This window comes from Python bivittatus, unplaced genomic scaffold (genome assembly GCF_059951505.1).
Source record: "Python bivittatus isolate LINGU-HERP-01145 unplaced genomic scaffold, Pbiv_v1 ctg000840_np1212, whole genome shotgun sequence".
In the NCBI taxonomy this organism is placed as follows: Eukaryota; Metazoa; Chordata; class Lepidosauria; order Squamata; family Pythonidae; genus Python; species Python bivittatus.
The window spans coordinates 43,917,347-43,933,712 of record NW_028277113.1 but is presented as its reverse complement, the minus strand read 5'-3'; the positions used below and the strand labels follow the sequence as shown (position 1 = coordinate 43,933,712).

The 16,366-nt window shown below is 38.2% G+C and overlaps 1 protein-coding gene across 1 annotated transcript in view; it reads right to left on the bottom strand.

Annotated features, from left to right (window-relative positions):
• RP1 (RP1 axonemal microtubule associated) overlaps positions 1–16,366 on the bottom strand; it is a 194,824-nt gene that overhangs the window by 113,430 nt on the left and 65,028 nt on the right. Inside the window, exons 21-24 of the mRNA XM_088130611.1 lie at positions 14,962–15,116; positions 11,554–11,612; positions 9,443–9,487; positions 7,471–7,634 (exon numbers count right to left, since the gene is read on the bottom strand). Of these exons, the coding sequence (XP_087986737.1) occupies positions 7,471–7,634; positions 9,443–9,487; positions 11,554–11,612; positions 14,962–15,116 (423 nt within the window). The remainder of the gene's footprint in view (positions 1–7,470; positions 7,635–9,442; positions 9,488–11,553; positions 11,613–14,961; positions 15,117–16,366) is intronic.

Genomic DNA, 16,366 nt, shown 5'->3' with positions numbered 1-16,366 from the left:
CAGCTGCTTGTCAGAAAGAACACCATCATTCAAGTGGCAACTTGCCCAGCACAGGGCAGATGAAAACATTTTTGTAATCAGAATGCATAGCTAAAATATTTTGTTTCTATACATTAGAAGTTGGGGGGAGGGTCATTATGCTAGGATTCACACAGACACACACATCAATTACCAGCTACCTACAATTCTTGTCTTCATTCATTGTAGAGATCACTGCAAATACAAAATATTATTTGATTTTTTTTTTTTTTACTGGGCTCACATATTATGGTAAACCATAACATCATTAGTTTCTGGCGTATTATTTAAAACCATGATTTGCTGTTAGCTTACTAATTGCTACTATGCATGATGTGCAAATGAATGCCCAGCCTGTTTGTAATTTCTTATGTTCTTAAGTCCCTCCCAAGCTTTTAACCTCTTGCTTTTAACAAGAGCAAAGCAAGCATTGCTTATGAAGGGAAGAGAAGCCTGGAATTAGTCAAACAAACTGATCACTTCGCTTATCGATAACACTAACTTTAGTTTTATCAACAGTCTAATGCCAAAATAATAATTAAATATGGGTGAATATAATCAAAATATCACACACATACACATGGATGTTTCTGTTAGCCATGTTGCATTTTGAATAGGCCTTTGAGTTGTTTCTTTTAAATGCTCCCCAGCATCTGTTCTCTAGGTGACAGAGTAAAAAAATTCTCTGTTTGTGGTGGGAAGAATGACATTTCACTGATCTGCCTCTCCACATACATTGACTGCTGAGAACACCCAGGACCTGCCAAGGTGACTTTATCGAATGTGGAGCCATACAGGAGCTGGGTCACATTCCCCTAGCCTTCCTCCTGGCTCCCTGGCCAACTGGCAACTCCCAGCACATCTGTCTTGGGAGCAGCCTTTCTCCTCAAAGAGGGGCCACCTCTTTGAAGGCAGCCCCTTCTCTCTAGTGCAAAGCAGGAAAGCTTTTTTTAAAAAGATTCAGAGTTAGCACTGAGTTCTGTGGACAGAATTGAGAAATGGGCCTTCCTGAAGGTAAGGTCTGAATGAGCAACTTTTACAGAATAACCTTTTAATAGACCACCACCCTGAAACCAAGAAAATAGGCTCAAACAATAGCTGCTACAAGAACAACCTTAATGCGACCACCTGATAACATGGCTGGCTGCATGCCTTTGATAGCTTTGTTTTTCCCTCCTGGGAACTGAACTTGTCCTCTTCCTCTTTTTTCCTTCAGTAATTCCTACCAGCCCAAATTCCACAGTCAGCAACTCTCCCCACTCCCAAAATCCTTCCAGCTCCCAACCATCAATCTCATAATCCCTTTCCTTCCTTGAAAAGATTGAAGATGAACATTTGAGTGACATGTTGCAATTTTTCCTCATTACTGTACCATATTTCATATCCTATTTGTGAGTTCCTGGTCTTGCATCACAAAAGATGGTTTCAGATTCCCTTCAGCAGCAGTTTCACATTTAAAGAAGATTTGAGTGTAAAGAAGCAGTGTTCTTTACATTCAAGGCTGTTCATTCTGCTCATCAGGAGTACATTGGAGTGTTTCTATTACATTTTCATCCATTAGAACAGACTATCTGCCCATATATAAAAAAACACACATGAAAACCACAAATTCAGCTGCATGTACGTAAGCATCTATTTGTACTGAACAGTCTGTTCTGAATCTCTAACTTGTACAAATTTCCAAAGTTATTGGAAAACAACCAAAGGATGTGGCAGGTATCATCTGAGTAGCCATTGACAAAGCTCTGTAAAGCGCTTTATCTTCAATTCACCTGCTGTTCCAGTTCCCAAACTACCTTAAGCACAAATTGCAGCTGTGCTGATACGTGCCAAGTTATGTGATGTGTTTTGAAGGGGCAGATAGCTGAAATCTATACAGCCACTGCTTATTCAAGACATTCTGTCAGTACTTGCTAACCTTAAGAACATTACTGTCAGCACAATGCAATAAGAGGTTTCCTTTCTGTCTTCTATTTTATTTCACTATTGCAAGCAATAAGTATGCTTACACATCCATCACTGTCCACGGTTCTTATATCTGCATCTTATATAACCAAAAACATTTCTAACATGTCCACAACATGCAGAAAGAAAGATGCAGAATTATTTTCCATTCATAGCCACTTCAAATCTTTAGCAAGAACATCCGGAGTATATTAGCAAAACAACACCACCACTTAAAAGTTATTAATATATTTTGTACATTTAGGTGGAAAATGGAAAGAAGCAACATATAAGGGGCTCTATGCATAAATCCAGAGAACCAAGACAATGGCCCACTTATTCCCTGTATTATCCAACAATGAATTATCAGAGTTATTCATAATAACTTATGCAGATAAGTTATTATGCCTTTAGTTTTGAATATAGGAAAATTTGAAATTGATTGATTTTGGGTAGTTCCCCTTGGAACATTTACTTCCAGTAACATTTACTTCCAGTAAAATGCATAGGGGGCTAAGATTTCACCACTGAGTGAACACTTATAGCTCTTTGCATGCAAATGGTCACATGTTCAATATTCAGCATCCAAAAATATCCCTCTAAAGAACTTCTAGACAGCTTCAGCCAATTAAGTATCCATCAGATTATGCTGAAGCTAAGCTTTCAAATGGAGAGACACAATTGGTAATACTATCATTTATCTGGAGTTAGGCAGACATGCTAGAACTCATTCTGTTCAAATTCTGAGCCTCCACAAATCTCCATTCCCAATCCGATTTTTCAGAGTGTTGTCAGACTTTGAAGGGTGGAACCATGGCAGCTATTAAAAAAAAAAAAAGTTGTCTGGGCAAAGCAGGAGAGCAGGAGGAAGGGTGGATGGGAATCAGTAATTGAAAGATGTTTCCTCAACTCAGACTGAGTCTTGTGATCACTGCTGCAATCGGTGTCTCTGTAGAGTGGTGAGATTTTGGTGATAATATTCTTTTGACAGTAGTTTCACCTCATTCACATTTTCTCATCCTGATTACTTATGTTTTTGGCATGGAATTCACTTGCTAAGATGGCCTAGTGAGCAATTTATAAATTCATATAAATTAATCTCATATATTTCCAGCTCAGTTCATGACAATGTGTTCCAAAAAATGCATTCTTCCTTATGGTTGTCCTGTCCTTTCCATAAAACAATCTCAACATATGTGTGAAATCTGGAAAGAATGTTTACAGCAAAATACATCACACGGTTTCCCAAAATAAATTTACAGATGCTTTTTAAAATAAGAAGAGCTTAGCTTGAAAATCCTTGCATCATTTTCTATAAAAGTTGATGCACTTCACTGCAATTTAATAATGTATTTTGCTTATAAAATTTCATGTATTTTACCAGAAAAGAAAATCAAAACTGTTTAGGTTTTTCCTTGGAGAGTAGTAGGCTATGGAGGATTGTATCAGACTACTTGCAAAAAGACCCAATCAGGCCATCAAGATTAGACAACTCTGTATATCTATACATCTGTACTATTAAGCAGTGTAAGATCACCTGAGGATAAATGCATTAAGTATAAGGCAGCTTCCTATTCTGTAAGTAGATTTATGAAAACAGGGCAGAACTGAATCTCCAATACCAAAAGAAAGTATATCTATTGTAACCAAAGATATATTTCATGTCACATACTTTATTTTAGGAGAAATTAAATCTATACAATTAATCAAATCAAGAAATACTGAGAATGGGAGGTGTTGCCTCTTCTGCATTGAAATAAATCCCATTAGTTTCTGCTTGTCTCTTAGGCCCAGAAACATTGATTTCTCTGACACTCACTTCAAAGTTCAAATTCAAGGTCTTCTTCTGTCAATATCTGCACCTGGATTCGTAGAGTGTGATGGTTTTAATTTTCAAAAACAGATTATATTCATTTCTGAAATAGGTAAAATTTAGTGTTGCTAGTTGTGGTGGCTATTTCAATGCATAATACTTTAATTTTATTAACTGCCATCATTTTATTTTACATTTCCTTTACATTTTATATTCCAAAGGCAACTGTGCGTCAGCCTTTCCCAGACCGGTGCTTTCAGATTTGCAGGACAACAATTCCCATCATCCCATCCCATCATCTTAAGGGCACGGAGGGTGCTACATGATCTTTTCTATGCCATCTATGAAAGCTGGTTTTATTAGTTTTTCCAGGACTTCTCTATGGAGTTTCCTTCAAATGACTTGAATGTTAATAGGAAGCAAAGGGGTTTTGTTTATTTTCAGATAAAATGAAAATCCATGCATTTCATAATAAAGTAAGGTCAAAGGCTTCCTCAAGTTGAGCTGAACATCTGATGACTTCATGGTTACCTAGCTGATCTTGACTGAAAAGCTAATCATGATCCTGGATGGTAGACCACCAGGAAATCACAGAGCTTTATTCTAAAATGGAGAGTTGAACAAGTATTCCAAAAGAAGGCAAGGACAAAATACTTATAGATTGTTGCCAAGAAAACTAATAGTCAGCTGCTAGATGAAACATGTTGATATGTTTGCAAACTTCTATGCTGGGCTGGTAATGGAGATGGACTAGATTTTGGACAGCTACCAGTGAATCTGAAAATTGTGATCCAGAAGCCTTGCTAAAAGTTCAGTAACTGGTCCGGGAAAGGTTGTTTAGCAGCATTAGCAATTCCCAGCTGAGGATCTAAAATTCCCACTGAATCTGTATGTTTCTGAGCTGATTAATACTTTAAAGGAGATCTAAGTTTGCTCAAGATTCTGAGACCTTCACCTAAAGTTTTCTTCTTAAAGAAACAAAGTATAAGCTTCAAAATTGAAATATTAAATGATTTTAAAAAGAACAGACATCATCCATATCTGACTTGGAAACTTGGCTGTGATTTTCTGGATATAAGTATGAAGAATGGTTAGTAAAAGTGTTGTCCCAAAATTAGGGGTTGATTATCAGTTGTTATGGTCCAAGCTATGAGTGATTCTGGGACAGACAGTTATTAGGGCTTTCTTTGGCTTTAAAGACTAGCAACTGAAATAAATGCATCAACCCTCAATTTATGAATACAGGTAGTCCTCACTTAACAACTGCCCTGTTTAGCAACCAACAAAGTTATGACGGTGCTGAAAAAGTAACTCTACAACCAGTCCTCGCACTTACAACTGTCGCAGTATCCCTGTAGTCACATGATTGTGATTCAGGCACTTGGCAACCTGCACACAATTATGATGGTTGCAGTGTCCCATGGTCACATGATTGCTATTTGTGTGCTTCAGAGCCGGCTTCTGACAAGCAGAGTCAATGGAGAAGCTGGCAGTAAAATCACAAGTCATGGTCATGTGATGTCTTACTTAACAATTGCAGGTGATTTGCTTAACAACCACAGTAGAAGTGAGATCGTAAGTCCATTGTGGTCACATGATGTTTCACTTAATGACCACTTCACTTAGCAACAGAGTTGCTGGTCCCAGTTGTGGCCCATAAGCAAGGACTATCTGTATGCTAATGGGTTATCCTTCTGTCCCTCTGTTTTTAAAGGACATGTCTGCATCATGCTGCGTTTGTCTAAGTGGCATACTGGCAATCTAAATGAGTCTTTAGCTGTTTTAAAATAGCTTTCTTCCTTCTCATAATACCAGCCTTGTTGGTCTATGACAGTGTTGTCCAAACTTGGCCACTTTAAGATGAGTGGACTTCAACTCCTAGAATTCCCCAGCCAGCATGCTGGCTGGGGAATTCTGGGAGTTGAAGTCAACTCATCTTTAAGTGGTCAAGTTTGGACAACACTGGTCTATGAGCACCTCTGATCATATGGTGATGAGATGGTCAGGGGCTGGGATTGGCCCAGCTCCTATTGGCCACCTGAGGCTGCAGCAGACATGCTCCCTCTTCTCTGGTGGCTAAGCACTGCCTTCCATGGTAATTTTGGTTTGGGTCTCAGGAGAGACTGTACACCTGGCTTCTGCAAAGTTATCTGTTAACCCTGCCTAGCAATTTGGAAAGCAACATTAAGGCAATACTTGGGCAACAGATTGATAGATTGGTAGATAATGGATTGGTGGCTGAGAGAGAGAGAGAGAGAGAGAAACAGAGAACACTAGTCTTGTTTTTAAACACATGCTTAACAAAGAATTCAAAGAACATTAGACCAGTTAGCAAAGAGAATGGAAAACAAAAAGGACTGGTGCTACGGTTGATTTAAACCAGGGAAGAGAGCCAGTTCCTGGCAGTTCTTTGTTGCTGGTCCTGCCCCAAATCAGTGTGTTACAAATTTTCTGCAGCTGCTGCTAAGAAGGGGATTCACATGGACATGCTTCCTACTGGTTTTGGAGGAGGAGCACAACCAATTTGTTATTTATTTATTTATTAACGTGATCTTTAAACCCTTCCCCCCCAATCTCCCAACGTTGGGCAGGATTTTGCCTACTCCAATCCCCATTTCCAGACTCCGTGGGATATTCCTGGGTGCTGTCAGCCACAGCCACCATGCTTCTTATCAGCACTGACACTCCCTTGCAGTACTTATCAATCTGAAACATATGGGAGCTGGGGTGGTATTGATGAGTCTTTTTTCCCTTTTACAGGTCACAGGTGCTAATCAGATGCTTCTGGCCACGGACATTCATTGCCAGTACTAACATTTCATTGCGTGTCTGACCAATTGCCATCTCCCACTTCACACAGAGATTATGGTTATGAAGAAGTTTCCCAGGGGGACATAGCCCCACCATGCATGTAATTTGTCATGTGGGCTACTTTTCCAACACAGGTTTAGAGGTCTTCCAGAAGCTCTCAAAGCCCATATTCAGAAAAAACCCAAGTAACAGGCTACTAGCATGGAGAAGTGCCACCATGCCCAAGCCTGCTCCATCACACGTTAAGGTTGTTTTTGCTACTGGTAAGTGACTCTGGCTAGGAGGGGAAGCAACCAGGATTTCCCTCAATCACTGCCCTTAAATTGTCTTGCATTATGGCACCAATCACCAGTCTCAACATTAAGGCAGAATGAAACTTGGTTATTGGAGATGCAACTTATATTAGTAGATTTTTTTTTGCCAGCTCAAGGACTGGAGGAATGCACTTTAACATGGCTGTAAGAAAGAGTCCTAAGAATTATCTGGCAGGCTGCAAAGTTAAACCCTGAAATCAATGGATTGAAGCAGATCATTTTGTGTGCAAGACCACAGTCTCTGTCTTACAGCATGTAAATAATAGCAGTACATGTACCACTGCAGAGAGGAAAAGAAAAGTTGATGTACAGTATTAGTTTAGCATCTTCCCAGACTTGAACCATATTCTTAGTAAATAATCTTAGTAGGATTGGTGCCATAAATATGCAATCACTCAATTCTTCCAGGAATGCTACATGCTATTTCAGTGAACCACTGAGACAATGAAATGTGGAACTGAAATCACTACAATAGAAGCATTATACGTGTCTGTCACTTATTCACCTTAGAATAAACCTGTTTTGAATAACTCAGCTATTCTTCATTGTTTATATGAAGTCATATTGTACCTGGAATGTATCTGTACTGTTGGGATTAAACAGCTGGTGTTTTCCAGATCCCAGTATAAGAGGACCTGAAGCCTTGTTATCTCCATAAACATAAAGGGACACAGTTGCTGTTGTGCCAGCTGTTTCAAAACCTCCAGTGACTATAGTGATTTTCCAATCTTCTCCTGCAGGTAAACAAAATGAAAATGAGTTCCACTGACAGAGCAGTTTTATCTCAGTAACTACTCTGTGCCTGGAGAGCTGTGCAGTACCAGCTTTATTGCAAACAATGCATCACTAAGCCTAAGAAATGGGAACAATCGAATGCTTAAAAGCAAAACCAGGTGCTCAGGGATGGGGTGGCTGGATGGCAAAATATTGTAAACGAAGGTTATGCTTTGATAATGTTTAAGAGCAGATTGAGTTAGATGACTCAAAGATCTTCAATAAAAAGTCAGAATGCTATCTAGTGTAGATTTACCTGGAAGTAATTTCTATCAGATAAAGAGGATTTGATTCTTAGTGAACATGTATAGGATTGTGTGATCAAATCCAGAACATATTTGAAAAAAGCACATCCATTTTTAAATGTCATATAATTAAAGATTTTAGTAAATGCTTATCTCACATTCTTTCATATCTTCAATATATGGATGAAAAAAATATTGCTTCATGGTTTAAACTGTATGCCATCTTGAAGGCTATTGTGATAAAAATTGACTTATTAATAAATATACACTCATATAATGTTATGGTTGATTGTATATATTTATTTTCTGGTCATTTCCTTGTACTGATAGCTTTAACAGGGGGTAGAAGGTACACTTCCCTCTATCATTTAGGAAATTACCATGATAATATCAGACTAATAACCAAACTAAAGCTAGAACTTAGAAGAAAATATTATTAGAAAATGAGGGTTTTGTTTTAAGAAGAGATCTACACAATTTAAAAATCACTTTAAAAGGTCAAAACACTAGCTTCCAAATACCCACAATTCAACAAGAGAGAAATGCAGGTAAGTTGGAATCTGGGCAAGTAGCTACCACTGATCAGCCTCTCAAAGCTCCTCCAAGTTTAATTGTTGGGGTGTATATTCTTATGTGTCACAAGGCACATCCTTAGGAGGGCTCACTCACTGGAGATAGAGAAGTAGCTGACTCTAACTAGAGCTGTCTGAAGTGGACATTTCTAAGTAACTCGCTGGGTTTTCAAATATATTCTTTCATTTACAGATTGCATTCAAAAAGTAAGAAGCATGATTAAAACTATTTTCAAATGTGTTTCAAAGTTTACATTACAAATTCGATTCAGATGTGATGATTGGCAATGTATTGGTCAGAACCACTTGCATCAGATATTTCATTGTAATCATACATTTGATATTGACATTTTCAAAATGTTCTTTTGATAATTTAACAATAAGTATTGTTCTGTTTAGGAACCGTGAGGGATTAATATTTTATTGGTTATAGTTAAAGGATCCAAATTAACCAGATCATAAATTTTCCTCCCTCTTGCATAGAAAACCTTCACACGCTCTGACTCTTTTAAACATGGTTAATTTACTTTGTTAACTATTTGTTAACCATTTGCTACAAAGCACCTTTTTCCTCTTTACACTTGGTAAGATACAATCAAACTGGAATCCCATCAAGAATAGAGACCAAAGTCACATTGCCAGAATAAGGAAGGAAAGTGTCAATATATCAGACTAATTTTCTCAATACAATTTGCCTTTGTGAACAGTAACAGGTTTGGATATATGATAATAGAAGAGAAATAATTCAGAATGAAAGTAGGAACTACTTTCTTAACAACTATAGTAGAGAAAGGAACATTATGAGTGCCTTTATTTATCTTCATAATGTCCTTTGCTCCAGAAGATGTGCCTGCTAAAAGTGGGCAAAGATGTTCACAGAACCTGCACCCCCACACATTTCAGCTCAGCTCTAAACTTGATGAAAAGATAAAAAGCAGGAGAACACTTTACCATTTTCTTCCTCTTGCATTTTCAGCTGATGATTTATTTGCATTTCTGCCAAAAATAAAACAGCAGTGCAGTTAATAATAGAGTTGTCAGGTTACAATAAAAAGTGGAAGGAAGGAAGAGCTGCTAAGTTGATATTAACTCTTCTGCTCCTGCAGAAGAAAAAAGCATTTCTTTTACAAACCAGCTTGCTACACTTGAAAAATCTAAAAGCAACCATCTTTCTATTGTGCTTTGAATAATTAGCAGGAGTGTTCCTCATGGCCACATTAATGTTCTTTCCTCCAGTCCATGAGATGGAAAAAAAGTATGCCAGCATACCTGGAGCTGCCCACATTGCCAAGCCCTTTTCTGCCTCTGCTGCCATTCTGACAGTCAATGCACAACAACTTGATAATAACACTAATGTTATTTGGGTGTGAGATGCATTGCAACAAACTATAAATAATTTTATCCATGGGGCAGGACAACCTAAGGAAAGTGATTAGTGGATTTCCCTGGCATCGCTTGTTGGTAAGAAAAACAAACACCAGTTGCTCTCAGGCCAGCTTTGACAGATGAGTAGACTGTCTGTCAGAACGTGGTCCTGAGCCAAATGATGTATGGGAGAAGGAGGTGCTCAGCTGCTCGGCTGAGCAGAAACCTCGAACCATTCCGTGCAGCTGCTGCTGCATCCAGACAGATGTCGCTTCCCACTGATATCCATGTGGGGTAGGGATGATTTTGCCCGGTAAAGCATGCATGTGGATCAAGCGCGGAGCTGCCGGGGGCTTGGCAGAGTAGCGAGAGAAGCAAGGAGTGTGTGCGTGTGGTTATACAGCTGCCAGCCCTCGGATCCCGTAGATCCCTCCGGTTGTTGAGAGAAACAAGGGCAACACCTCCATGGCATTGGAGAACTGGTGGCCAAATAGCTGCTCACTGCCCCGGTTCTCTTGCCTCCCCTCTGAGCCTTAGTAACCAGCTGTCAGGTTTAGCAAGGGTGTGAGGAGAAGTGAGAAGAAATGGATCTTTGGCTCAGGAGGAGTTTGAAAGAACTGGACTCTCCTGCTTCCAAAAGCAGAATGACCTTGAAATCAGGAACCAGAGGATTGGGCCATCCACAGCAACCTCATTAAACCAGTGGGAGCTGGACAGAACCCAGTCCCTGACTACAGCATCACCATAATTTTCGCCCTGGTCACTTCAGCCCGCCCCACTCGGTCCAGCAGAAGGGGCAGGTTGCAGACCCCACCGGTCAGGGAATTTCGATTGGTGGGGTCTAGGCAGAGAGCCTTTTCTGCTGCAGCGCCCGCCCTATGGAACATCCTGCCTCCTGAGGTCCGGTGTGCCCCCTCCCTCGTGGCCTTCAGGAAAGAGATCAAATCCTGGCTCTGCCAGAAGGCCTGGGGGCCGGAGGGGGCCCGCACCTGTGGAGATGGCTGGTGGGATGATGGGTTGCCCCCCCCCCAGCATCTTACAGATTTTTATAGGGCCAAAATTAGAGGAGGTTTTTTACGGTATTTTAATATGTTTCTAAATTATTTATAGTTTTTAGCCATCTTGGAGAGAATTGTATTTCTGCGTTTTTATTGTGAGCCGCCCAGAGTCACCCGTGGGGGAGATGGGCGGCATACAAGCCGAATAAATAAATAAATAAATAAATAAATAAATAAATAAATAAATGCATGCTATAAAGGCAGTGCAGATCATTTGTACTACAAGGCTTATAGCCTGTTGAAAGAAAAGGAGAAATATTGCTTTAAAATGTGAACAGCTTAATTTGAGTCTAGTCTATAGCCACTGTGCTCTGCCCCAAACTCACTGTAGGATAGGTCTACTGTATCCGATCAAAACTGCAGACATCCAATGTTATATACAAAATTAATTCCTTACTGATAGCCTCACTCTAGATCTGGGAGCCTTATTGTAGTATGAAGAATATGGAGCTATGGATTCAGCAAATCCTGATCATTATGTCTGTATTGAGTTTTCATGATTGACCAATTTATCTGTTACTGATTTACAGTACAGTCCAATGTATGTTTGCTCAATAGTAATTCAATAGTGCTTGGCCCATAACAAGATTGTACTTAGAAATGCAACCTCACTCTCCAAATTCTGTTCATATAATTTACCCTGGAGAAAGAGCTCTATTTCTGAATGAATTATTCCTTGAGACATATATGGCAGCCATCTGAAAATAAAAGAGAAGAATGAATGAATAGAAGAAAGGAAGGAAGGAAGGAAGGGACAAGAAAATGCAATCTGTTTATTATTTCTTTCCATGTTTAAGATTAATCAAACTGGGATGGTTTTTCTCCGTAGGAATACTGACAAGATGATAATTCTTCCATTTTCTGCAAAGCTTTTAATACATGATAATAAAATATACCTACAGAAAATATTTGAAAATATCATGCTATAGTCATTCATTTAAACAAAGTTAAGGTATTAATTGCAGATAATAAAGGTAATGAAAATCATAACAAAATTTGTAAAAAAGCAGGGGGGGGCAAAATTAGACATTTTAGTCCCATGGGTTGACAAGTAGAAATTTGATTTTTCAGAAGATCATGACAATAACATGAGGGTTAAGAGGGCTTTCCTCACCATTGTTGCAGTCTGCTTTAAGGTACCTACACCTGGAATTATTATGGGTTCCTATACAGAAATGTAGACTTGCATAGGGTAAAACATATAGGACCATCTTCACTAAAGCGGGGGGGGGGGGAGAGGGGACAAAACAACAACACCCAAGATCCACTGCAAAAGAAAGCCCAAGAAGCTCAAAGAATTATGTCTGCTTTAGAGATATAGCCATACTATGCAGTAGGTGAAGTAACCATTTCAAACAGCACCAGAAAAGGAGAAGTACAGATGGAAGACACAAAGGTAGCAAGTGGTGTCTATAAAAAAATACAGTGGGGAAAGGGACCATTTGCAGTCTATTTTAGCAAACTAGTTTAGCCAGCATTGCTGGTCTGAAGTATCCCCCCATCCCATCAATTAAGGAAATGTAAGAAAAGGATGATCCAACTTAAAGAATTACTGGGTCCATGAAACAACGCTAATGTATGATTGGTAAGCCAATATTTTTGTTTATGAAATTGCAGTTGACTCGGCTAAAGCAATATGTTGAACTCAGTACATGTTTAGAATTTAGCTTAATATGTGAACCTAGCCAATAAGATCAGTTAAAGAGCTTATGTGAGTCACTCAGAGTCATATAAACCTTGCAAAAACAAAAAACCAAACTGCAGGCATGGGGTCAGGCAGCAATGGAAAGGACATGTCTCATATAGATTTCAGAGCACTTTTTATGTCTTAATGAACTAAAATGTTAAAGGTTTGTTCAATTTTTCTGGAACAAAGCCAAAAAACTCAAGAACTAGTGGCTTTTGATTTGCAATAGAAGCATTAAAAATGGTTTTTTATTGTATTTTAATTGTATTTTAATTAATATTTATTCTCGTGTAGACTGTAAACCGCCCAGAGTCGCTCTTGAATGAGATAGGCGGTGACTAAATTTGAAATATGAATAAATAAATAAATAAAATTAGATATGCAATTGGAAAAATTCAGGACCTCAATAGCTTTAAACAGAAAAGAAACCTAGTTAATCACATTTATGCTAATGACATAAAAAGCAATCATCACCCTATTGGTCCATAGGAAAAAAATACAAATGCCAATAGAAAATAATAGCTGCATTATAGTTTTATTAGGAGAAACTTAATTAGCAAGGTTTGTTTTTGTACTAACCTGCCTGATGAATAGCTCTGGAGAACTGAAAACTCTGAACACAAATGTTAATTTGATTGATCTTAATAAAGGTATCACTCAACTATCATAATTATTTAGGTTCTAAATATTGTACTTGTTTTTCACAACAGAACTAAAAACAAAAACACCTCAGGTATCTAAAAATAAAGCAAAAGAAATAGATGTTCAAAATACTAAGCAGTTATTTTTAAGTCAGGTATTTCTGAAGTGAGAAAAAAATTGCCCGTCTATAGATGGGGAAGGGGAAGACAAGACTAGGATGTCACATCCCATTTTAGAAAAAAGACAGTCTTCCACTGTGTCAGGAGGATAAGAAAGGAAATGGGAAGTTATTTACTGTGGGATGGTGAGTTCATGTTGAAAGAGGCACTGCATTTTTGCAATAGCAAACTCCCCTTGGGGGTTTGCCTTAGCAAATGCTAAAATTATATCTGCCTTGCTTTGTCACGGCTCTCCAGATGAAAGGGATCTGTGAAAGACTGCCTTCTACTGAAACAAAAAGGACTCTTTTCTCAATGGATAAATCCTGATGGACCATTAAGAGCCCCTTAGCTTTGTTCATCCCTGCACTTTAATTAAGTGGAGTACTTATCATTATTAGTATTTTAAAAAAAAGGCACACACACAAAAGAGGAGGAACTATGTGGTCTGGTATTCAAAAAATCTACCCTCATGATTTAATTTAGGTACACTTTCAGAAAATATGGATCCACCTGGGCAATATTACACACAGAATCAGGAACTATAACAGGAAGTAGAATATTACTTTATATACCATTTAAAGACTTGGTTATGCCAGCAGGCCTGGGGACCTCAGGGGATGAGTGCATTAGTGAGGTGGCCCCAGTATTATTAACATCCCTCCATCTATTATTTTCTTTTTCTGCTTTAGTTCTTTTTTAATTTTTTAAATTAAATTTTTTAATGCTTCTTAATAATTATTATATAATATTTTAGGCAATGTTTGTTTTCTACGTGTATTGTTTTAGTGACCCAGAATCACTTTTTGTGAGATGGGCAGCCATATAAATTTGATTAATAAATAAATAAATATTTCTAAAATAATTGAATTATTGCTTGATTAAAACCAAGTTGATACTGCAATATCAATATTGGGTGATATAATAGATGCAGGAAGATGTAAAAATGGTTTGGCTTGGAATGAGAATATGGAATGGTATCTGGAAGCAGAAGAGGGGAGTATCTTCTGTATCCTCTGTCCACATTCCCACTACTAAACAACTGTTAAAGACACAGGAACCCTTTCCTTTTAGGCATTAGGTGGCATACTAGTTAATGAAGGCAGGACTGCTACTGATTAAACCTTCAACCAGGCAGAGTCTTAGTTGCTTTCTAAATGGTTATGAAATCCTGCAACTAGATACCCAGGGAGACAAAAAAATAAGAGAATTAAGGGGGGGGCAGAATTGGGGGGCAGAAAACAAGCAGAGTGAGCTCCCTTTGAGTTTGGAGAGTACAACTTGGGTATTCTCTCTGGAAGAAGGGTTTACTATTTGTACGAGTTGAGCACAACCCCAGTATCTATAAAAGAAAGCAAAATGTGTCTCATCTTCAGTGATCTTGTCATTCCAATGAATCAAGTTTGGATAAGTGTTTTGCCCATGCACTGTGTTGGGTCATTGAAAGAAGTAGGGGTAAAAATCAGGGAAATTATATAACTGGCAAATATAAAGAAATGCTGTTGCCACTTTAGGAATTACGTAATTATTTGACAAATTTCTTTTAAAATAAAATACAACCTTTCACAGATGAAAATATTTTCTGAGTTTTTCCCAGATTCTCTGATAATTATTTTCTCACAGTACCAATTCCGCAACTGGTTATCAGCTTTGCAACACAGCAGCACTTTCTGTAGATTTCCAAGTGACACAGCTTGTATTTCAAACATGTCAATCTAGAAGAGATGTTAATGCAGACAGTAATAAGCAATGATTACCACAGTGTTGAAATAGTGTTTAGGAAATCCATCATTCCCCTCTCTCTGCCTTCAGATTTATTGGGATTACTTTTGGAGAATTCCTAGCCAGCAGGGCTCCTCCTAAAGCAACTGAAATAATTTTCATTGGCTTGAAAGGAAATATCAATTTATTTCCAGCAATGCTAAGTAACGATACCCTTTATTTTTTGATCCCTTCTAAACAAAGAAGCATACATCAGCTTTTACCAATAGCTCAGAATGTTAGGACTAGAGGATTATTAGCATGAAAATGACAGGGAATGAATTTAACATGGCCAACTCAGCTGTTTGTATCCTCAGTTGCAAAGAAGAAAGAATGTATATGTCAAATTGTAGAAAGTAAAGCCAGAGGAGAAATAGTTTGGGGTAAAGCAAGCTTAAATCAAGGATTTAGAGAGGAACTAGCCTTGGACTAAGGTGGAGTGGATGTTAGATGTTGGTGGGATGTTCTGGGGTGTCTTTTTGTCCAACTTGTTCTTTTTTTTTTTTTTCCTTTTCTCTTGATATAATTTGGTTTTTGTTTCTTATTATATTGTTTTTATATTGTTTGGTGAACTGTGAGCCACCCAGAGTCATTTGAAGTGGGATGGCACCAAATCAAAATCGAATAAATAATAAAATAAAGGGGATAGCACCAAATAAAATAAGTGATAAAATTGAGGTAGAAAGTGCACCTTTTGAGACTGTGGCTACTTGATTAGACTGACAAATCACAACAAAGTATTATTTGATTGGTATTGCTAGTGATCAATACATTAAGTCACAAGCCATGGTTTAAAAATCACAGTGGATAAGTTCACACAATGGCATAGACAAAGGAAGTGTGGCATAGTGCAAAAAGAAACCAATCATCTAGTTTGGCTCTCAGGCTCTTTACATCTATAGATGTCTCCTCAATTAGCTGGCCTATCCTCAGCTATTTGCTACTCCCGAATCCCAATCAAACCACAAAAGCCTCTGGTAAAGGAGGAGCAGAGGCTATAGCCCTCTGTTCAAGATAAAGGTAATACAATAACTTAAATTCAGGTGCTCTAGCTTCTAGCTAGTATCGACTGTACCCTTTTACAACTGGCTCCTTGAAATGCTGCAATCTATATAATGTGATAAAGATAAGAAAGAGCATTAGTGATGATCATTGAGGAATACAATGATTATTGCAGCTGGGGAAAAAGTTGTACTTGCAGTCA